The following is a 22,794-nucleotide window of genomic DNA, read 5'->3' as shown; positions in this document are numbered from 1 at the left end:
AGGAGGGGGATATCTGTCAATCATCACATTAGATACAGAATTAAAATCTCCACCTAAGATAAGATCATTTTGATATCCTGAAATACACCTATAACTATTAATTTCTTCAAATTCTTGAAATAATATCCTGTTTTGTTTGTTGTTGGATGCATAAATATTCCCTAATAAAAAGATTTCACTGTTGAAATGTACTGTTAAAATTAACCAATGTCCAGAGTGGTGAGTCTTACTACTGATGACCTTCCCTTTAAATGCACCTCTGAAAACTGCTACACCTGCAGAGTGGTTGTTGCCATATGATAACCAGATATCATTACCCCATTGATTTTTTTTCCAAAAAGATAGATCGGAAGAAGAAGCATGAGTCTCTTGTAAAAAGTAAAAGTCTGCATTAAACCGTTTGCAATACAGGAAAATAGCCTTACGCTTGAGTAAATTATGAATACCCCTGACATTAATTGAACAAAGAGATAAAGACAAACTTCAACCAACAACCTTGTTATGCTAATATAAGCTTTTCCTAAGGATATGTAACTCAAAAGGATTTCCATCCCATTATTAACCTCTCCAACAACAAAAAACAACAAAAATGGTCATAAAGTTACCAAAGTATTCTTACTCCCACAAGGGGGAGACATTGCGTAGACTTTACAATAAGCAGTTATTCACCTATAGTTAGTGTTTAGCTTACCAGTTCTCAGGTCAGCCTTTTCTCATTCAAGTGTTTGTGTACATTTTTATAATAAAAGGCTGCTTTTCACTTGGTAATCAGTTTTTTGGCCTGACAGTTCTGTCCGAGTTAGATTCTGTCTCTCACTCAAATGTTCTGATTTGGCCGCATTTCTTTCCCATCGATGATCACTCTTGCGCGGATAAAAACAAATGTAAAAGCAGTTTTCCCTGCCTTTCTGGCTGCAGCCACAATCGGCCAGTTTCTCTCTTGTCACTTTGTCTGCTGAGGTCAAGTCCTCCGTGAACCTCAATTTTTTGCTTGATGAGGAATTCACAATTCTTTGCTCGCCTCCAAAGAAGATTCCGTGTAGATCTGTTGGTGAACCGGATGACGGTTGTCCTCGGTCTCTTGTCTTGATCCTTAAGTCTTCCCAAACGATGGACGCTGTCTACATTTTCCTGGAGTTTGGCTCTTGATTTGGGAACGACAGCTCCACAGATGTCAACAACTCTGCATTTGATGTCCTCACCCACCTGCTCTGGAATTCCATGGAGCCTCAGGTTCCACCTACGCTGGTATCTCTCTGCCTCATTCACCTTTTGCTCGTGTTCAGCCACCTTCTTTTCATTTTCCTGGCAGATAACTTCCACTTTCTTCATGTCACTTTTGAGGGTTTTCACTTCTCCGAAGATAGTCAACAGATGTTTTAGTGGCCTCAATTTTCATCGTATTCTCCCTAACCATGACCTCCAAGCCATTTGCCCTTTCATCTATATTTGCTGTCAAAAGCACTAAAATATTGTTTTGCATCTCAAGAAGTAACATACCCTCTTGGCATCATCTTTTCCCCCATGGGGCTTGACTGGAGTGCCGGGGTCGTAAGGTAAAGGCCTGAGCTGGGGACTGTTTATGATCTCATAGAGTTACATTTTGATTGTATAACGTAATATGCCCTTTTTTCAAAAATGTTTTTGTCATACAATCAAAATCTTGACACACAGGTCCATGTAAGCACGTGTCGAGAGGTTCAAACCCATAATGTACTGTATATTTTTGTGCTTTCATTACATCTGGGAAATTCGACGTCAGTGATCTTCAGGTCGCAAAGTCTGCGCTCTAGAAAGAGGCCTGGGTTGCCGACATGGAATTCCGAGTGGGATTACCGTTCAAAACGATTTTTCCAAGTTGGAGCTCGTTTTTTTCTGAGTTCTCAGTTGTCGTGAATGCACTGAAATCGGAAATAGGATTTTTCCGAGTTCCCAGTTGTTTTTGATACATCGGGTGCATATTGTCTCCGTCAGGAAGAGTGATGCTCCTCGTGCTTTCTGACGTAAGACATTGGCCGTGTTCAAGAGGATCAAAACCGTATTATGGGTAAACTGTGACTGACCTACAAATAATAATGAGTCGTTATTTATGATGAAATGTGATTTGACGATGAGTCAGTCGGCAGTCACCTGCATTCGTTTTGATGCTCTCGAACACGGTCAATGACATAGGTCATAGGGTCTCCACCCACTCTGCCCGTTTTACAAAGACAAATATGATTATTCATGTTCTGAATCGTTCAGTGGGCTCCTTCTCTAACATTTTATTGATACTATATCCCAAAACTCGGATTTCGTCTCCAAATACATCTGATAATAAGCACCGAGCTTTGTTGACATTGCCTTGCAGGTTTCTCGTAACATCTTTTGAGGATTTTACATTTTGTGGTCGTCGTCTTCAAAGTTGTTTCCGCGGGTCGCAAAAAACTAATTTAGGATGACACAAGCGGAATTAAATGTAAAAGGCTTTGCAAATAAAAAGCTTGGTATATGCTCAGTGCTTCGTTGACATCACAGAGAGACCCTTGTTTTTGTGAGAAATCTTTGAAAAAGAACAGGTGTAGTTGGACCCGTCTGAGCGGTTGGCTGAAGATGCCCTTACCCGCTAGTAACTTAAACTGACTCTACTTTGGTCTGACCCACTACAGGCGATCTGTCAAGAACCAGGCAGATCTGTCCATATCCAGAGTTGTATTCTCCAGTCTAGTTCACCACGACACATTAGCACACACATAGAAACACAAGATCACTTCTTATGGCAGATGAACGCACAAACACTTCTAGAAAACACACTGAAAACTTTGCGTCCTCATCAGCTGATGTTGATCACTCTGAGCTAGAGTGGGAAGGGCCAGAGTCCAAATGTCCATTCGGGCACACCGATTGGCTGAAACCAGGAGTCCACGATAGATAGCTGAGAAGGGAAGAAATCACCTAACAGAGTACCATAGTATGAGTCATAATACCCATAAAAGCTAGCGGTCAAACAGGGAAATGGTTCCAATCGTTTTTCACCATTCATTTTTCCCATAGGGGATCTTAGAAACACTTAAAATAAGGGTCGTGTTTTGTGTAGGCTCACCCTGGTGTGACGTTTTGGTAACCGTATAAATCTCTCTAGGATTTTGGACCACTTTTTTTCTCTGGCCTCCATTGATTTACAGTAGTTACCCTAATTCTGTCCATCCTACAAGGGTAAAAACGTAACTTTTGAATGGATTATGGTAGAGACATGATGTTTGGACCATTTGGTTTTCATAGAGGATTAAATACACAATTACATTATGGCTGTGTTCGAGAGCGTCAGAACTGTGATGTAACATGGGTAAATTGGGACTGACTGACTGATCTACAACAGTGGAGGCTGATGGGAGGAGCTATAGGAGGATGGGCTCATTGTAATGGCTGGAATGGAAGAAATGGAACAGAGTCAAACGTGGTTTCCATATGTTTAACAGGTTTTATTCCATTCCAGCCATTATAATGAGCCCGTCCTACTATAGTGCCGCCCACTAGCCTCCACTGATCTACAAATAATATTGTGTAGTTATTTAGGATGCAAGGTGATTTGTAGATCAGTCAAGACTCAACTCGCCTTTAAAGTCGGCTTCAATGTCGAATAAGCCCATTATTTTACCCATTGGGTAAATTATGACTGACTGACTGGGTGCATTTGACATTGCAGCCAGCTTTAAAGGCGAGTCGTGACTGACTGTATGTAGTAAATAACTATTCAATATTATTTGTAGGTCAGTCAAAATTTAACCATGATACAACACCGTTTTATGCTCTTGAACTGACTGACTACAAATAATAATGGGCACGTTCGAGCCAATCACTATGTCAAGTCGGTGACCAAAGTGTGTTGCAATAAAAATTGTCCGACTTGTCATGTGATCATGACGTTTTGACTGAAGTCCACTGCACATTTCTACAGTTGCTCTTCACCAATTTCATCCTGCAGCCATTGCCTGCATTGTGGACAGCTACTGTACATTGTTAACCAATTATTAGTTGTTTTTTTACTCATGCAAATGTAACCAAAGAAAATAATTGAAACAGGAACCCATTTTGCCATGATTAATGTATACAGTGGACAAATCCATGTGATGTTTGAGGCCCTCACACTAATTGATTGTACAATGTACAGTACACACATTTCAGTTTGTTAGTGTATGATATGGGGTTTGAAAACATGTTCATTTCGATATTATAAAGAAAAACGTATAAACAATGGCAACACTGCCAGATTAATCTGAGCGTTGCGGTTGGAAAACCAGATTCGTGTTTGACCTCTGGCTGTCGCAGATGCACCTCCCCCGACTTCACTCTGCGACTTTCCTCTACAGTCGGTTAATTTAGCCTTACCACTCAAACGTTCCCAGTACGTAGTTATTTATGACGCAAGGTTCTTTGTAGATCAGTCATGCCGCGTTTATGTTCTAGTTGAAACTATAAAACTCTAACATGTCCGATTTGCTAACTGGTTGTAGTAATACGCGTGCCGCATTCAACGAATCAACAAGTAGGAAATGTCCGAGTTTCCTAGTTCCGAATTGCATGTGAACCGGCATCAGTCTGCAGTCGCTTGCACGGTCGGCTGCCTGCAACGTCTCAGAACGTGTCACTCCTATGCGACGCTCGTCCTTCAAACAGCTGTATTCGGATATGGCTAGACGGGATCCAATTTGTGTCAAATTAACGTAAAAAGTTACTTTTTAAAATGTTATTTTAGCTAACCATGAACCAGTTTTCTGACCTTATCCTAACCTTCTATGAAAAGTCAAATCTGATGTTAATTTGACAAAAGCTGGATCCCTTCTAGCCGTGACTCTGGAATCGATGCGCTGTTTGACGTAGTCCTTCCATGTAGCCAGTTTTCAGCAAGACAGATAGCGTTCAGCACAGCACTGCGAGGATTTTATCGATAAGGGAGCCTAGCGAAAATGTAACGAAAACTAAATTATATCGTGTGAATAAATCGACTAATAATAAAGCAAATTACTGTTTTAATAACCGAGGGTGTTTAGCCAATTACGTTACTATTAGCTGGCTAATCATTCGCTTTACCACTTAGCCGTAGACTTTGTACTGTTACCTAACCTACCTGCTAACTGAACAAAGGTAAAATGAGCTAAAATGCACTATGCATGACACACGGATAGCTAAATATTATAAGGCTCACAGGATACGTGATGTGACAACAATTGGACATAAGCATATTTCTTTCTGAGCTGTTTTACATCAGCTGCTGAATAGTAATTCACCTGTTGAATCTTGTCTTTTTCTTCCATCCCAGTGGTGAAGGCTGCTACGGTCTCAGGCAGTGACATGGCCAACCCTCTGAGGAGAGAGGTTAGACAGCTGTACAAGAATGTGAGTTCAACACTAACTGCTGTCAATGCACCGACGCTTTGTTGTTGTTACCCACAATTACTTTCAATATGAGATTTGCTTCCACTCATGCAATATTTTACTGTCTGTCCCAAACAATCTCCAAAGCACTGGGATTATCACTAGTAACCTGCCTCCTTCCACTGACAGCTACTGTATCTGGGACAGGAATACCCCCAAGGAGCAGACTACTTCAGGGAGCGTCTGAACAGTGCCTTTGTGAAGAACAAATATGTCACAGACCCCAAGGAGATCAGAAAGCTTGTCGATTGTGGAGAGGATGTGATTAAGGAACTGGGGACCCTGTACTATCTGAAGGAATATAGCGCCATGAAAAAGCGTTTCTACGAAGAAGAATTGTTAGGCCTTCTGAATATAGGCAGGCCGACAGACTGATAGCCTAGATGTTTGGCAGCTGAATCTTCAGTATGCGGGTTGTTCCATGAATAGAGAACATTTTGGGTAGTGTAACTTGGTTCCCCAAAAATATTGTTTTCACCTAATTTTAACATTCTGTCATAAAGAGCACATGTCCAACTTTCTAAAAACATATTTTTTCCATGTCAAGGGCTTAAATAAAACTAATGACTAGTAAGTGCCATTAAAGTAACAGGGTTGACGTAACAGGTTTGTGGTTTTCGTCTTAAATTTGCCATAAATCCCCTTTCGAAATGCAAGCTTCACAAAAATATTTAATGTTGAAAAAATATTTCTAGCCTATCTATGGGTAACAGGGTTGACATGTTATGCTTGGTGTGCTCTGATTGGATGAAATGAGAAGTCCTAGAGTACCCTCTTCCTTTTGTCTTCTCACCTATTCTTTCTGAAGTTGCTCCTTTTCAGCCTTAATGAGCTTGCCTCCTTTCTTTTTGGCAGACTTGAACCAAATCAACAATTCAACTTGATGAACATAAATGTGATCATAAACACATTTGCAAGCTACTGTATGCTTGCAATTTGTGGGCATTGCAAAAGTGAGTGCAGATAAATAACATAACTAAAGAGTAGACTCACGGATGCTGGGGAAAAATTGAAACACGTTATAATCTATTTAGCTAGCTAGGCCTATATCTACTAGGTCTAATATCTCATGAATCTAATGTAGCGAGAGCTATGCTATTCATAACAGTAACAAAGTTAACTTTGCATCCTTGGGTGGCTTACAAGGAAAGAACATAGAGAATAGAAAGTTAGGAGATAGCAAATCAAACTTTATTTGTCACATGAATACATAAGTGTAGACTTTGACGTGAAATGCTAACTTAAAAGCCCTTAACCAACAGTGCAGTTCAAGAAGAGTTAAGAAAATATTTACCAAGTAGACTAAAATAAAATGTAATAATAAAAAATAACACAATAAGAATAAGAACAGTAACCAGGCTATATACGGGGGTACAGGCCAGTGTTGCCAACTAATTATCAGGGTAAGTTGCTGGAGGCAGGTTAATTTGTTTCTAAATGACGTGATGGCATTGCGTGATAACGTAAAACTGCGTCATTATGTAGAATACATAATAACGTTACCAAAAATTAATCGCTAAATACTGTAGCAATTTTTACAGAAAATTGTATAGCTCTAAGTACTGTCAGGAATCCAAAGATATGTTTTTTTAACTCACTGAATAATGTTCACTCTATCAGTGATATAGAATCTAAACAGTGTGATGAACCCATCAAAGTTGAAGAGATTATAGAGTCAATCAAACATCTAAAGAACAATAAATCACCAAGTGTTGATGGAATTACATCAGAATTTTACAAATTATTTTCTGAACAAGTAGCTCCCTTCCTATTTGAAGTCTTTTTAGAGAGTATTAAAAACAATGTTCTCCCTCCTACAATGAGTCGGGTTAATAACACTGATACCTAAGCCTAAAAAGAAGTGCTGCTCATCGATAACTGGCGTCCCATTTGTCTTCTTAATAATGACTATAAGATATTAGCCTTACTACTTGCAACAATAATTAAAGAAGTCCTGGATGCAATCATTGATGAAACACAGTCTGGCTTCATGAGGAACAGACACATTTCTAACAATATCAGACCATTATTAGACATACTTGACTACTCAGACCTAATAACTGAGGATAGCTTCATATTATTTTTAGATTTTTATAAAGCATTTGACACAGTAGAGCATCAGTTTCTCTTCCACTCCCTTGAGAGACTTGGCTTTGGGGATTTTTTCTGTAAGGCTATTAAGACTCTATGCAAATGGTAACAGCTCTATCAAATTGAAATATGGCATCTCACCTAGATTTGAGTTAAAGAGAGGAATTAGGCAAGTTTGTCCTATCTCTCCGTACCTGTTTTTATTAATCACCCAACTTCTTACAAATTATTTAAATAATAGTCCTGTATAAGGTATTTCCATAGCTGGTAAAGAAATTATAAGCCAGCTGGCTGATGATACTACACTTTTTCTGAAAGATGCTTACCAAATTCCCATATCGATCAATGTGATACAATCCTTTTCCAAAGCGTCTGGTCTATATCTTAACATTAATAAATGTGAACTCATAGCTGTCAAAGATTGTGTGACACCTTCATATTATGGTACTCCAGTAAAATAAGAACTTACATATTTAGGCATAACCATTACAAAGGATCAGAAGTCTAGAGGCTTACTAAATTTTAACCCTCTTATAAAAAAAAAACAGAAGAAGCTAAATCAATGGCTACAGAGGGACTTATCTTTAAAAGGTAGAGTCCTTATAACCAAGGCTGAAGATATCTCTAGACTAACATATGGTGCTCTATCTTTATATCTTGAAAGTAAAATAAGCAAGGAGATAGACCAGATGCTTTTCAACTTTCTTTGGAGAAACCGTACCCATTACATTAGGAAAACTGTTGTAATGAACATTTATGAGAATGGTGGACTGAATTTTCTGGACTTTACTACTTTAAATAATACTTTTAAGAGCAATTGGATAAAACAATTCCTAAGAAGACCCACTTCTATCTGGAATTGTATTCCTCATCATGTCTTCTCTACTTTTGGTGGCCTTCACTTCATGTTGTTTTGCAATTATAATATTGACAAAGTTCCAGTGAAACTTTCTGCTTTTCATCAGCAGGTTTTCTTATCATGGTCCTTAATTTATAAACACAATATTTCTCCACACAGATATTATATATGGAATAATAGGGATATATTGTATAAAAATAATGATTTGTTTTTAGAATATTGGTTCTGAAATAATATCCTATTGGTGAGCCAACTGGTAAATGCAGAGGGTCTTTTACTCAGTTATAAGGAATTCTTGTCACTTTACAAGGTCCCTGTAACACCTAAAGATTTTGCAATTGTTTTAGATGCCATTCCCTCAGGTGTTGCTATGTTATTCAGGAACGTGTCAAGACCTGACCCTCAGAACCTACCTTCTATTGACCCTGTTGACTCATCAGTAGGAAAGATTTGTTTCTCTTTTGGTCCATTCAACAACAGAGCGATACGAACCTTGTTTCAGCAGGATGTTGTACCTCATGTCATGCCTTATTGGAATGGATTTATTGATAATATCTGTTGGAAAAAGTTTGGATGTTGCCACACACATACCTACTTGTTAACAAAATTAAGGAAGTTTCCTTTAAAATTATTCATACATATTATCCTGCCAACCACTATATGAAGAAGTTTAAGGAAAACATCAACTCAAATTGCTCCTTTTGTAATGACCACCCAGAAACAGTGTTGCATCTTTTTTGGCATTGTATACATGTAAGAAAACTGTGGCAAGACATCAGTAGGTTTATAATTGAACACATTTATGAAGATTCTACACTATTGTGGAGAGATGTACTGTTAGGATTCTTAACATACGATAGAAAAAAGCTGAAACATTTTTATGTAATTAATTTCATTATTCTTTTGGCCAAATTTCATATACACAAATGTAAATTTACAAACAGAAAACCACATTTTCTTACCCTACAAAAATAAATTGAACTTTATTTTAAGACTGTTAAATGCTTTACTAACAAAAAAGCTGTTAGAATTGTAAGTATATGCATGTCCCTTAAGGTCCTTGTATAATTGTAATGTGATATTGTACCCCCTATCTCGATTGTCCATTGTTTGTAATCTATGTATGTTTGTGTCCCCTAATGTATTGATTTGTTTTTAATAAAAAATGCATGTAAAAAAATACTCAAATTGACTGGCCATCTCTGCAAAACATATGATTTGACATTTGTTCAGGTACAGAATCCCACTCTTTTCTGTACTTCTGGCTGTACAATTTTGATTTAGACATGTTCATTGACGTTGTAAGTTTGTTCAAGATCAAACATTCATGACCAACTATATTCATTGGGTTTGGCTCGTCGAACCGGTACTACTGCTGCTGCAGTCAGACAACAATGATTTGTCATTTGCTGCTGACGTCACTCACAATGCACTTTTGCAGCCAGGCACAGTGTGACAGAGAAAATCGTTTTTGTGTCATTGGCATCACTGGTACAGGTTAGTTGAGGTAATTTGTACATGTAGGTGGGGGTAAAGTGACTACATAGATAATAAACAGCGAGTAGCAGCAGTGCACAAAAAGGGAGGGGGTTCAATGTAAATTGTTCGGTGGCGATTTTATTAATTGTTTAGCAGTCTTATGGCTTGGGGGTAGATGCTATTAATGAGCCTTTTGGTTCTAGACTTGACGCTCCTGTATAATATTTAATTGTAGCAAGATAAGGCTAAAAGAAGCAAAGTAGAAACAACACCGACGGTGCAGCACGCTTGCAGTAAAAGGAAGCTGATTTGCAGTCACTTGCTCACCTTGAGTCCTATCTAGCTAGCTAACTGGTAATCTAACTTACTCTGGCTAGTAACAGCTGGCGATTTATAAAACGAGCTACTTGGCTTGTAAACATATCAACCTAAACACAACATTAATTGTATAACTCTCTGGTTAGCTTGCTATATGGGTAATGAAATAACATTTGTTGGTTACTATCTTCTCTTGTTGAGATATCCGTCAACTCTTCGCGTCCAAGTTACCATGGTTTGCGACATGTAAAAAGATTTACGGCGTTGTTTATTAACTCCTATTTGAACTCGTGTGGACGAAGGGCGAAGTAACCAGCTATCGACACTACTTAATTGCAAGGATTTATTGACAAGGGACATTATAATGTAATGGAATATTGATTATATCGTGTGAATGAATCACAATGGATGTTTTTATAACCGAGAGAGTTTAGCTAATTAGCTACGATTCGAACAAGACTTGTCTGTTGACGTTGTTGTGCTGGGAGAAATTACGTTACTTGTATGTCTTCCAGCACAATGTCAAAAGGCAATTATTGGTTGAATTGCACCTGCCAATTATCTAGCCAGCTAACTAATCATTCGCTTTGCGACCTAGTCGCAATGTGGCCCATTTGCACTGTTAACTAACCTACCTGCTAAGTGAACCAAGGTAAAGCTCAAATGTATGCATGACACAGCTAAGATTGTGAGGCTCACAGGATATGTGATGTGTGACAGCAATCAGACATATGCCCATTTCTGAGCTGTTGTTGTTTTACATAATCAGCTGCTGTATGCTAAATCACCTGTTGTATGTTTTGTCCTTTTCTTCCATCCCAGTAGTGAAGGCTGCTACGGTCTCAGGCAGTGACATGGCCAACCCTTTGAGGAGTGAGGTTAGACAGCTGTACAAGAATGTGAGTTAAACGCTGACTGCTGTCAATGCACCCAACCGTTGTTACACACACACTAAATTTGCTTCCACTCATGCAATATTTAGCTGTCTTTCCAAAACAATCCCCAAAGCCTGGAATTATCGTTGGTAACCTGTCTTCTTCCATTGACAGCTCCTGTTTTTGGGACGGGAATACCCCAAAGGCGCAGACTACTTCAGGGAACGTCTGAAGGGTGCCTTTATGAAGAACAAAGATGTCACAGACCCTAAGGAGATCAAAAAGCTAGTCGACCGTGGGGAGTTTGTGATCAAGGAACTGGAGGCCCTGTACTATCTGAGGAAGTACAGAGCCATGAAGAAGCGTTACTACGAAGAAGAATTGTCCGCCGTGCTGAATATAGGCAGACCGGTAGACTGATAACCTAGCTATTTGGTGGCTGAATCTTCAGTGTGCAAGTTTTAGTTTAGCCGTCCCTGAACAAGAGTGTTATTAGCAACACAAACGTCCTTAATTAAACACAAATGTTAGGTATATATTACAGACAAGTGTTATGAGCCACACTTGCCACTCACCTCGAGCTGTGGAATGACATCCACCAAATGACTTCATACAGTTCAAATGACTACAGTTCTCTCGTGTACATAATTGTAAATAATACATGATAGAATGTATTGATAGCGTGTACAATGTAATTTAATTATATAAATGAGACACGGCTATTACAAATGAATGTTTATTTTAAATGTACAACACTGATAGTCCTATTTTTGAAATAAATGAGAAACAAGTCAAGTCAAAGATATTTCATTTTTAACAATCCTAACTTTGTGTCTTTTCAAGTTGATGTGATGTAGGCTACTACATACAGTACCTTCAGAAAGTATTCACACCCATTGCCTTTTTCCACATTTTGTTGTGTTACAGCCTGAATTTAAAATGTATTACATTTAGATTTGTTTGTCAGTGGGCTACAGAAATTACCCTATAATGTCAATGGAATTACCCTATAATGTCAATGGAATTATCTTTGAAATTAACAGATTCATTAAAAATAAAGCTGTCATGTTTTGAGTCAATAAGTATTCAACCCCTTTGTTATGACAAGTATAAGTTGAGTAAAAATCACATACGTTGCATGGATTCTGTGTGCAGTAATAGTGTTTAAAATGATTTTTTGGGACTACCTCCTCTCTGTACCCCACACATACAATTATATGTAAGGTCCCTCAGTCCAGCAGTGAATTTCAAACACAGATTCAACCACAAAGACGAGAGGTTTACCAATGCCTCACAAAGAAGGGGACCTATTGGTATATAAAAAAAAATCTGACATTGAATATCCCTTTCAGCATGGTGAAGTTTTTAATTACACTTTGGAGGGTGTATCAGTACACCCAGTCAGTACAAAGATAAAGGTGTCCTTCCTAACTCAGTTGCCGGAGAGGAAGGAAACCGCTCAGGGATTTCACCATGAGGCCAGTGGTGACTTTAAACGGTTTAAACCTGAGTTTAAAAGCTATGATAAGAAAAAAACGAGGATGGATCAGCAACATTGTAGTTACTCCACAATACTAACCTAATTGAAATAGTGAAAAGCAGGAAGCCTGTACAGAATAAAATGTTTTTTTTTTTAAATGCATCCTGTTTGCAACAAGGTACTAAAGTAATACTGCAAAAAAATGTGGCACAGCAATTCACTTTTTGTCCTGAATACAAAGAGTTATGTTTGGGGCAAATCCAGTACAACACGTTACTGAGTACAACTCTCCATATTTTCAAGCATAATGGTGGCTGCATCATGTTATGGATATGCTTGTAATCAATAAAGACTGGGGAGTTTTTCAGTATAACAAATAAATGACACAGGGAAAATCCTAGAGGAAAACCTGGTTCAGTCTGCTTTCCACCAGACACTGGGAGATTAATTCACCTTTCAGCAGGACAATAACCTAAAAACAAGGCCAAATCTACACTGGAGTTGCTTACCAAGAAGACAGTGAATGTTCCTAAGTGGCCGAGTTACAGTTTGACTTAAATCTGCTTGAAAATCTATGGCAAGACTTGGTGGTCTAGCAATGATCAACAACCAATTTGACAGAGCTTGAAGAACCGCAAAAATAATAATTGGCAAATATTGTACAATCCGGACGTGCAAAGCTCTTAGAGATTTACCCTGAAAGACACACAGCTGTAATCCCTACCAAAGGTGATTCTAAAATGTATTGACTCAGGTGTGTGAATACTTATGTAAATGAGATATTTCTGTATTTCATTTTCAAAAATTTTGCTAACTTTTCAAAAAACAAGTTTTTACTTTGTCATTGTGTGTAGATGGTTGAGGATTTTTGGGGGGAATTCAGGCTGTAACAAAAAGTGTGGAATAAAATACTTTCTGTAGGCACTGTCTATAGAAATATGAGGATTTAGATGAGATATTGATACAATCTGTCAAGACATTCATGAGTCACGTGAAAAACAGCGGCACTGCGGAGGGAGAAGTATGAGAAGAAAGAGCAACTGTTAAGTCATGGTTTTATCAGTATGTTACGTAGGAAGACTGCTCTTTGTGAAATCCAACTCGTGGACATTGCAGAAGCCGGGGTTACTGTTTCCACATTTGTTCTCTCTGTTTTTTGTGAGGTCCAGCTTTCCTGCTCGTCTCATGGCCTAGGTATGGATGAGAGCTAAATGAATACAGGAAAGTGGTTGAAAGAGAGAGGACGTCTTGGAGGTTATTTATTGAAACACTCATATCACTTACCCTTTCTTTAAAGAGCTTGTAAAAGCAAAATAACATTGTATCTTCTTTCATCAAAGACACCCTTGGTTCCAACTTCAACTTCATACCCCCTGGAAAGAGACACATTTTTGTGTGAAAAACATGTTAATTAGACACAACATGTAATATGGTAAGAAGCAACACTACCATTTGGGGAAGAGTACCTGAAAGTAGACTGACCAACAGTCCAACAGCCAGAGTTGTAAGTGACCCAATAGGACTGAAGTAGAGATAAGACAGGGAGTACCAGTTATCAGCCAGGAAGGGTCTGTAGGGGAGACAAACATAGTGGTATCCAACAGTTATAACGTTGCATATATTGTTTACAGCTGATGCAGTTCGCTATTCTAACATGAAAAAATTATTCCTGTTCTACAGTACATTTATAACTGAATAATTGTTTTAACTGTGCCCATATCAATATACTTGTTCCCTACCGAAAAAGTCGGTCCTGTCCTTAACCAAAGATACTGAAGCCCACAACGTACCTCTCTGCTGTATTTTGCTGTAGTACTGTAGTGTATAGGCTTGGTTCTGTTGGGGATGTGGTCCAGTTGAACGCATCGGCTGCGGTTGTGAAGTTACAGCCATGTGTGGTCAGACCCAGAGGCCTACTCTGCTCTGGTAGAGGAGGGTAAAACTGGGCCCCTATCCCCACCCACAGAGACATAACCAGCCCAGAGAGCAGACCAGCCAAGCCCCCCTGCAGCACAGAACACACAGAAATAACACATCAGCACTTCAACATAAACGTTCAGTGAGATTAGCTAACAGTTAGATTGGTTGCATTCTTATAATCCTGCTTTTGTTAAAGAGACTGTACTGACTGTGGCATTGGCGTATGGACAGAGAATCCCCAGTGAGAAGAGACCCAGTAAAGGCCCTCCGATGATCCCAAAGATACTGATAGCTGCCTACACGGGGAGACAGAGACATATTTTTAGATTTGCATACCTCAACACAACATATTTTATGTAGAAGGACATACTCCTTTTGTTGTATTGCATACCTGCAGCAGACTTCCCATTAGTGAGGCTATGCCAGCCATTCCAATACAGAGAGCCCCATACAGAAAGCCTAGAATGGTGCATAGGGATAGCAGTTAAAATCATGATAAATCATGGTTTATTAATTTCTAATATCAGCAAGAATATATCAATAAGAAGATAAATATATCATCAAACATGAATATAGCTCTCTGAGTTCTGTGGTAAATGCAAATGTCACATCTGCTCCTGCTATGCCCTCTGGTGTTCATCCAGTGTCTTCTTGACCTGCAGTTACTCCCCCTGTACACTCTCTCCCTCTTCATGGTTGGAGACAGGTGTGCTGGAGTCAGAGCAGATCCCTACCAGCTGCAACTCGTTCCATAATCAAGACCTCTACAAATATTCAGTCCTGCCACTTCTGCTCTGCCAGATTGTAATCTCTGCTCAGTCAGTTCATGATTCTAGCCATTTATGATTAGACAAGATCTTGTTACTCTGCTGTGCCTGTTTCCCTGCCTGACACTGTTTATCCTCTCAATCAAATTTATTTATACAGCCCTTCTTACATCAGCTGATATCTCAAAGTGCTGTACAGAAACTCAGCCTAAAACCCCAAACAGCAAGCAATGCAGTTGTAGAAGCACGGTGGCTAGGAAAAACTCCCTAGAAAGGCCAATACCTAGGAAGAAACTTAGAGAGGAACCAGGCTATGAGGGGTGGCCAGTCCTCTTCTGGCTGTGCCGGGTGGAGATTATAACAGAACATGGCCAAGATGTTCAAATGTTCATAAATGACCAGCATGGTCAAATAATAATAATCACAGTAGTTGTCGAGGGTGCAGCAAGTCAGCACCTCAGGAGTAAATGTCAGTTGGCTTTTCATAGCCGATCATTAAGAGTATCTCTACCGCTCCTGCTGTCTCTAGAGAGTTGAAAACTCTCATTGCAGTTTACCTCTTGCTCCTGTCTCCCGTTCCACATTTCACCACCCAACTACCTTGCTCTGGATTTTACTCCCCACCACTACCTTGGATTCCCCTCGGGACCTGTTTACCCTGTTCTACTCAGCTAAGTCCAACCTCCGTCTCCACATTTTGTTTTTCTGCAACTCATCCGAGCTTCCCCGGATCTACACTCCACATCTCCCTGTGTAACAATGAATATTTTGGTTCATTCATCCCTGTTTCCTCATCTGAGTCTGCTCTTGGGTTCCCTGTGTCGCTCTGCTTAAAAGCAAAGACACGTATTGATATTATACACTCACTAAGGCCTTTAGAGGTCCAGGACAGGTGTTTCTCTGACATGTGTATGTACGGCTTGATCAGGTCTTCAATAGTCACGGCAGCCAGAGCATTGACACTGGACGATACAGTACTGTGGACAAGAGAGAGCAAATATAGTGCTATTATTTACCCAGAAATATAACATACAGTGTGCGTGAGTGCTATGGAAATAGTCATCTTTGTGCCCCACCATAGGCTGCGAGAGTAAATATTAAATCATAGTAGTGATATTATGAACCTTGAGATATTGCATGCAGCACAAATAGTAACAAAATTACACTTAATCTAGTAGACATATAACATGATGTTACATATTAACATTATAAGCAGTAGCTATAATCAAAAGTAAGATCATGTTTGACATACAGTATACGTATTAGATGGGAATAGTCACCTTAGGGTCCCACTGTAGGCTGCAGCCACAAACAATCCTGGCAGTCCAGGGTAGTCTCTCAGGATGTCCATCACCATATATGGCATCAGCTGTACAGAGAAAGAGGGCGTGGTCAGTGGTCAGTGTCTATCTGAGTGGTACCCCTGGGTTTGGGTCATTTGAGATATTTTCCTGGGAACAATCTGGATGTGTGGCCGATGCGGGGGAAAAAATGTTTAAGGTGGTTACACCTAGTGGCTGTTAATGTTATCAGTTGAAACTGATAAAAAAAATATATCCGGAAAGTGGCAGTCTGGCAGAATAGTAATATTGACAGTTGTGGTAGCAGAATCAGAATCCTTTAAGTAACATTGACAAATAAGTAAGTAAGTAAGTATGCTTATGTGGGAAAAAGTTAGTTGGGCCCCAGAGAGGAGAGAGGTCAGGCTTGTCTTCATATGTAAACTTATCTTTTAAACCATGTGAAGGGATGATTGAGGGGGAACCAATTATCTCTTCGCTCCACAATGTCTGTGTGCCAGTCACTCCCTACTTTTCCCATTGGGGAGAGGAGGATGGCAGTGTCTGGAACCATTGTATGTTCCCTCTGAGGTTACCCTTATCTTGACCTAGAGGCTCACTCTTCTCTCCGGGAGCTTGTCCAGTAGGGGTTGTATTTTTGATGGGAGTGTCTAGAATTGACAATTGATATATGCCATTGGATGAGGTAATGTTTTGGTTCTAAGTGGTACCAAGAACGAGATAAGAACTTCGGTTTAGGAGACCAAACTGAACGATAATGTATAGCCAAGGCTGTCTGGCTATGTGTGTCTTGGCTATAAATGATACTAGGAACTGTTTTGTAAGCACTCAGAGAATTCATTTATAGACACTGAATTGATCTGAGAGTCACAGGGCTATGGTGAAGCTCATATAATTAAAGATGGACTTTATGATAACTTTATGACTTTATGATAATCTTGTTCTGGAGGCAGCTCTGCAGAGGGGTCACTACCTGGCACAACCACAAAATCTGTCATAAAATCTTAACCCTAACATTAACCACACTTCTAACCCTAATACCTAACCCTAACCTGGCCCAATCTAGCAGTAATTGCTCAGTTCTGCCTCCAGGACAAGACTCATCCCAATAAACGTCAACCTGTGGTCTTTATTAAAGTGTTATTTCCTGGTTCGTGTCCTCAACCTGATCTGGCGCTGACACCATGCCTGCTGTCCAGGGGTCACAGTGCTTATAGACGGAGTACAGACACAGCCCCGCAAACACAGAACACAGCATGATGACCCACAGTCCTAATAGGTTTATGTAGAGAGACCTGGTAAGAGAATACAGGGAGAGAGAGAGAGAGAGAGAGAGAGAGAGAGAGAGAGAGAGAGAGAGAGAGAGAGAGAGAGAGAGAGAGAGAGAGAGAGAGAGAGAATAGTGACATAAAGAGGGGATAGAGAGGGAAAGGAGAGAAAGAGAATGGGGAGAGAGAGTTTGTGTTATCAGAAAGATGAATAGGCTACAACTTTCCCATCGTTTATCAGTGCAATTTTGGCGGCCAACTATCTGAAAAGGTTTGAGAGGGTTTATCTAATGTTCCTTCGTTACATTTTAGCTAATCTTGCTCTGGCTAGCATTAGTTGTTGATATTGTTGTTGTTGATGTACATAACTGCATAACTACCTTTCATTGTTGTTTGATCAATAAGACTGTAGGGTCCCACATATAAGAGGACCCCTGTGGGGTTTACATATTTGCAGAAATCCATTCAGGTGTATTTTGTGGGTTTGGCGAATGCGTTCTAGCTAACAAAAAAAGTTGCGCTGTTGCAACTGCCTGTAAACACCAGTGGTGTAAAGTACTTAAGTGGAAATACTTTAAATTACTAGTTAAGTAGTTTTTTTGGGGTATCTGTACTTTGCTATTTATATTGTTTGACTACTTTTACTTTTACTTCAGTACATTCCTAAAGAAAATAATGTACTTTTTACACCAAACATTTTCCATGACACACAAAAGTACTCGTTACATTTGGAATGTTTAGCAGGACAGGAAAATGGTCCAATTCACATCCCTGGTCATCCCTACTGCCTCTGGTCTGGTGGACTCACTAAACACAAATGTGTTTTGTTGTTGTAAATGACATCTGTTTGAGTGTGTCCCTAGCTATCCCTAAATTAAAAAACAAGACAATAGTACCATCTGGTTTACTTTTGATACTTAAGTATATTTATAACCAAATACTTTCAGACTTTTACTCAAATGCCTTGTTTGTTTACAGCCCTAGCATAGCTCTGATTTGCTATAGCGCACCGGTCTGTGTAGACTTGGACGAGACAGACGTTTATATTCAATTTTATTTACCGCAGTGTCTATTAATTGTCCAAATGTTCACCCACTTTCACACATTTTTTTGTGCTTTTTACCCCTAATTGGTAGTTACAGTCTTGTCCCAACGCTGCAAGTCCCGTACTGACTCGGGAGAGGCGAAGGCCGAGAGCCATGCGTCCTCCAAAACACGGCTTCTTGACACACTGCTTGCTTACCCAGAAGACAGCTGCAATGTGTCAGAGGAAACATCGTCCAGCTGGCATACGAAGTCAGCTTGTAGGCGCCCAGGCCGCCACAAGGAGTTGGCAGAGCGCGATGGGACAAGGAAATCCCGGCTGGCCAAACCCTCCCCTAACCCAGATGACGCTGGGCCAATTGGGCACCGCTTCATGGGTCACCCGGTCATGGCCGGCTGTGACACAGCCTGGGATCGAACCCGGGTCTGTAGTGATGCCTCAGACCACTGCGCCAGTCAGGAGGCCACACTCTATAGCATTTTCATAAATGCCTTACTATACGTGATTCCCAAACATTCTAAGAATTTATGAACATTAAAATAACCATATGTTAGTGCTCGGTTGCCAGATTTTTTGTGTGTGTCAAAAATCAACACATTTTAATAAGATTTCATGTTGCTAAAATGCTGTCAGTTCCACTTTAAACACTGGGGCAAAACAGGAATTAGATCTTCATGCTCTACTCTATGCTTCCAGGAAGATGATGACTCACATTTTGGCGTGAGTCAGGGATTTGCAAGAGATGTATCTCTGAACCTGGGCTTGGTTGATCCCATAGATACTGGTCCAGACAAATGTGCCTCCAAATGTGATTGTCCAGAATGTGTGCCTCCTCAGTGGACTAGCATCAAAGCTATAAAGGAGAGACAGGGACAGAGAGCGAGAGAGAAAGAGAGAGAGATTAAGGCATTTGCAATGTCTTATATTTTGCGCCAACATACTGCACAAAGTCCAGGTGCAGACTCTTCTCCTACTCTTTTACATCTATAATCTACATGACAATCTACTCACTCCCAGAAGTTGAGTCGTCCTCCGAGCTCTGCGTGGTTGAGGATGTTGGAGACTCCTCCCTGCAGGACCACGGCTCTGATGATGACAGACAGGAAGCCTGCCACCATGATGCCCACCTGCAACACGTCTGTCCACACCACTGCCTTCAGACCGCCCTGTCACAATACACACCACAGCCGTGTTACATACATGGTTTAAAGGTCACCACAAAGGTCACCACAGTGCTACACAAATCAAGTCTCAATCTAACCTCCATCTGCATCTCCCTTATATCAGGGAGTAAATGTTGATAAAATAAATGTCATATAAAATTATGTTTACAGCATTATTTATTGACATCACTGCCTGTCCAGTACCATAGTGCAGTAAAACGTGCAAACCACTCCTGTTGAAATGACAGCACCCCAGAGATCCATCCCAGTCACTGGAGAGAGGAGGAAAAAGAGAGAGAGAGAGGGACGTCATTTAGCAGAGGAGTGGTTTCAAGTGCACTCAATGCCGATGGGGCATGAAATGAAATTCTTTCATGACTTTTAGAGACTACTGCACCTTGGTTTAATGCCAGAGCTGGAGCATAAATGACTATTCCTGTGTAGAGTATCTGTGAGACAGAGAGACATAACACGTGTGTCTCTTATAACCACCTGTAGCACAAGGGTTGTTCTCATATATTCATTTAATTCATAATATGGAGTGGGAGAGTGTTGTGATGAGGAACTCACAGTCTGAACAATGAACATCACTGTCCCTAACAGACGTGTGGCTCTGTTGAACCGTATCTCCAGATACTGCAGAATGATGACCATGAGGAGAAAAAAGAAATAGGACACTTTTCTGTTACATTTCCCATGGACAGGACAAGGACACAAGGTTCATGTGTGACGCCCAAAAGACAAAGCAAAGAGTACAGTCAGTAACACGGACCCATATTTTAGCTGTTTGAATCACAATCATAATCTCACCATCAGCATCTCAACAAGACTAAGGAATGGACAGGTGCAGAGATATTAAGCAATGGAGCCGTGACTACTATGATTTTACCTGTAACAGCAGTCTGTTTGTTTTATAGAAAGATTACAAAATTAGGTCAGTATTTTATTTCCTGAATAGATTGCATTTGTCAATTGGTCACTTTGAACAATACTTTGTGACCCCCAAGATATTAATTTCAGGGATTTAGAATTGCTTAGAATGTGCATTGCAATTCATCTGGCTAATCTCTACCAAACATGTTATACAATTTCTGTTGAATTGAATAGAACACAAATCAACTCAACAGGGTGGATTGATTCTAACCTCATAGGTACTTGTGATGCCCAGCCTGTAGAAGACAGGGAGGAAGACCTCTGAGCTGACCACCACCACCAGCACATAGGAGAGGCTGAAGAGGCCGTAGCTTGCCCCGTATCGGTACACCTCGGCTGGGGTGGCCAGCACTGTGATAGCCGACATGAAGCTGGCAGTCAGGGACAGAGCCACAGGTACGGCTGTCATACTCTGGCCCCCCATCAGAAACTCTCTGGAGCTGCTCTGGCCCCTTCCAACGATGGCATAGTACACCCCGATGGCTGCAGACACCAGCAGCATCAGAGCAAAGACTGCATAGTCCGCAGCCACAAAGGATCCAATCACTGGAGAGGCTGCCATTGTAGCCTTCTGATTGTGAGGTATAGGCAACTGTACTCACTGGAAGATTGTCCTATTCCACAATTTGTAGTCCCTTGTGGTTTCTGTTATTGGAATGCAATGAACAGCAGAGAATTTGTATTTCTCTGTGAAATCTACGATAGCTCGCAGTAGGCTGCTGTGCGTTCAGATAGAATGATGTCCTTGTCACAGACAGGATATGAGCTGAAACAGGATAGCAGTGAGCTCTGAAGTCTTCAGTGTGCCTGTGTGTTTCTCAAAGACATTACTAGCAGGTAGCAGTGAGCACACCTCTCCAACTCTCCACGAAATCAAGAGCTGGGATTGTTCTGTTGGCTGAACCGATAAGTACCCCTGTCATCAGCCCTACCCTTTGGATGGCTGGTACACACGGACACACAGAGAGGCATACCCATGCGTACACACACACATACGCGCACACACATGCACACACACATTTCTGAAAAAATGTTGGACCCCAGAGAAAATATAGCTATCTTTATACTAACATGTCCAGTCCAGTATAATGTGTCAGGTGTTCAGCATGTCATTTCCACTAGTTAGTACATGTATGGACCAGAGGAGGTTGGTGGCACCTTAATTGGGGAGGACAGGCTTGTGGTAATGGCTGGAGCAGCATAGTTGGAATGGTAGCAAATACACCCATGTGTTAGATGCAATTTGATTTGCTCTGTTGCACCCATTATTATGAGCCGTCCTCCCCTCAGGAGCAGCCACCGGTATGGACGCTGTTTGGACACTATATGGATACTGACTGAGCTGTCATTGAGAAACAAAAGTATCCAGAAAGTCATCCTTGAAGTTGTTTCAAAACCACACCCCATTCTGTGTCTTCTCACAATGTGGAAAAGCAAAACGTTCCCATGATGCTTCATCCAACATGGCTGCGCCCCTGCATCAGACATGTGTGTAAACATATTTAGCCTATACATTGTTGTTTTCATACACATATGAATCCTGGATTACACACACATATATATATGTATTTATATATATATATATACAGTGCCTTGCGAAAGTATTCGGCCCCCTTGAACTTTGCGACCTTTTGCCACATTTCAGGCTTCAAACATAAAGATATAAAACTGTATTTTTTTGTGAAGAATCAACAACAAGTGGGACACAATCATGAAGTAGAATGACATTTATTGGATATTTCAAACTTTTTTCACAAATCAAAAACTGAAAAATTGGGTGTGCAAAATTATTCAGCCCCCTTAAGTTAATACTTTGTAGCGCCACCTTTTGCTGCGATTACAGCTGTAAGTCGCTTGGGGTATGTCTCTATCAGTTTTGC

General features: G+C 40.3%; 3 protein-coding genes across 10 annotated transcripts; 2 read left to right on the top strand and 1 right to left on the bottom strand.

Annotated features, from left to right (window-relative positions):
* Positions 1-4,637: 4,637 nt before the first annotated feature.
* LOC110490299 (electron transfer flavoprotein regulatory factor 1) lies at positions 4,638-6,018 on the top strand. Of its 2 annotated transcripts, none has more exons than XM_021563614.3 (3): positions 4,638-4,948; positions 5,300-5,376; positions 5,545-6,018. In XM_021563614.3, the coding sequence occupies exons 2-3, from the start codon at positions 5,332-5,334 to the stop codon at positions 5,788-5,790; spliced, it is 291 nt and encodes a 96-aa protein (XP_021419289.2). In that variant the 5' UTR covers positions 4,638-4,948; positions 5,300-5,331; the 3' UTR covers positions 5,791-6,018. The 2 variants fall into 2 exon arrangements, with proteins under 2 accessions (XP_021419289.2, XP_021419290.2); XM_021563615.3 differs by having other exon boundaries at positions 4,662-5,124.
* A 3,712-nt stretch (positions 6,019-9,730) lies between these two features.
* On the top strand, positions 9,731-12,116 carry LOC110490297 (electron transfer flavoprotein regulatory factor 1). 7 transcript variants are annotated; one of them, XM_090200410.1, is made up of 3 exons: positions 9,731-9,872; positions 10,988-11,061; positions 11,212-12,116. In XM_090200410.1, the coding sequence occupies exons 2-3, from the start codon at positions 11,017-11,019 to the stop codon at positions 11,455-11,457; spliced, it is 291 nt and encodes a 96-aa protein (XP_090056536.1). In that variant the 5' UTR covers positions 9,731-9,872; positions 10,988-11,016; the 3' UTR covers positions 11,458-12,116. The 7 variants fall into 7 exon arrangements, with proteins under 7 accessions (XP_090056536.1, XP_021419280.2, XP_036800493.2 ...); XM_021563605.3 differs by having other exon boundaries at positions 9,732-9,862; positions 10,985-11,061; XM_036944598.2 differs by having other exon boundaries at positions 9,737-9,862.
* LOC110490748 (sodium-coupled monocarboxylate transporter 1-like) lies at positions 11,749-21,476 on the bottom strand. Its single transcript, XM_036944597.2, has 14 exons — positions 21,126-21,476; positions 20,552-20,617; positions 20,379-20,430; positions 20,186-20,253; positions 19,830-19,984; positions 19,531-19,671; positions 17,671-17,800; positions 16,485-16,573; positions 16,072-16,181; positions 14,829-14,896; positions 14,647-14,733; positions 14,308-14,522; positions 13,984-14,087; positions 11,749-13,890 (listed from the first exon to the last, which is right to left on the bottom strand). The coding sequence occupies exons 1-14, from the start codon at positions 21,474-21,476 to the stop codon at positions 13,643-13,645; spliced, it is 1,884 nt and encodes a 627-aa protein (XP_036800492.2). The 3' UTR covers positions 11,749-13,642.
* Positions 21,477-22,794: the final 1,318 nt, after the last annotated feature.

This window comes from Oncorhynchus mykiss, chromosome 15 (assembly GCF_057628025.1).
Source record: "Oncorhynchus mykiss isolate SJ-2025 chromosome 15, ASM5762802v1, whole genome shotgun sequence".
NCBI classification, from domain to species: Eukaryota; Metazoa; Chordata; class Actinopteri; order Salmoniformes; family Salmonidae; genus Oncorhynchus; species Oncorhynchus mykiss.
This window is presented reverse-complemented; position numbering and strand designations above follow the sequence as displayed.

Coding starts and splice junctions, on each gene's coding strand:
- LOC110490299 (XM_021563614.3), top strand. CDS start 5,332: ATGGCCAACCCTCTGAGGAGAGAGGTTAGACAGCTGTACAAGAAT. Junction 5,377..5,544: donor TTAGACAGCTGTACAAGAAT/GTGAGTTCAACA, acceptor TTCCACTGACAG/CTACTGTATCTGGGACAGGA.
- LOC110490297 (XM_021563605.3), top strand. CDS start 9,760: ATGATTTGTCATTTGCTGCTGACGTCACTCACAATGCACTTTTGCAGC. Junction 9,863..10,984: donor CATTGGCATCACTGGTACAG/GTTAGTTGAGGT, acceptor CTTCCATCCCAG/TAGTGAAGGCTGCTACGGTC. Junction 11,062..11,211: donor TTAGACAGCTGTACAAGAAT/GTGAGTTAAACG, acceptor TTCCATTGACAG/CTCCTGTTTTTGGGACGGGA.
- LOC110490748 (XM_036944597.2), bottom strand. CDS start 21,476: ATGGCAGCCTCTCCAGTGATTGGATCCTTTGTGGCTGCGGACTATGCA. Junction 20,431..20,551: donor TGATGTTCATTGTTCAGACT/GTGAGTTCCTCA, acceptor TCTGTCTCACAG/ATACTCTACACAGGAATAGT. Junction 16,574..17,670: donor TGGTGTCAGCGCCAGATCAG/GTTGAGGACACG, acceptor TTCTCTGTACAG/CTGATGCCATATATGGTGAT.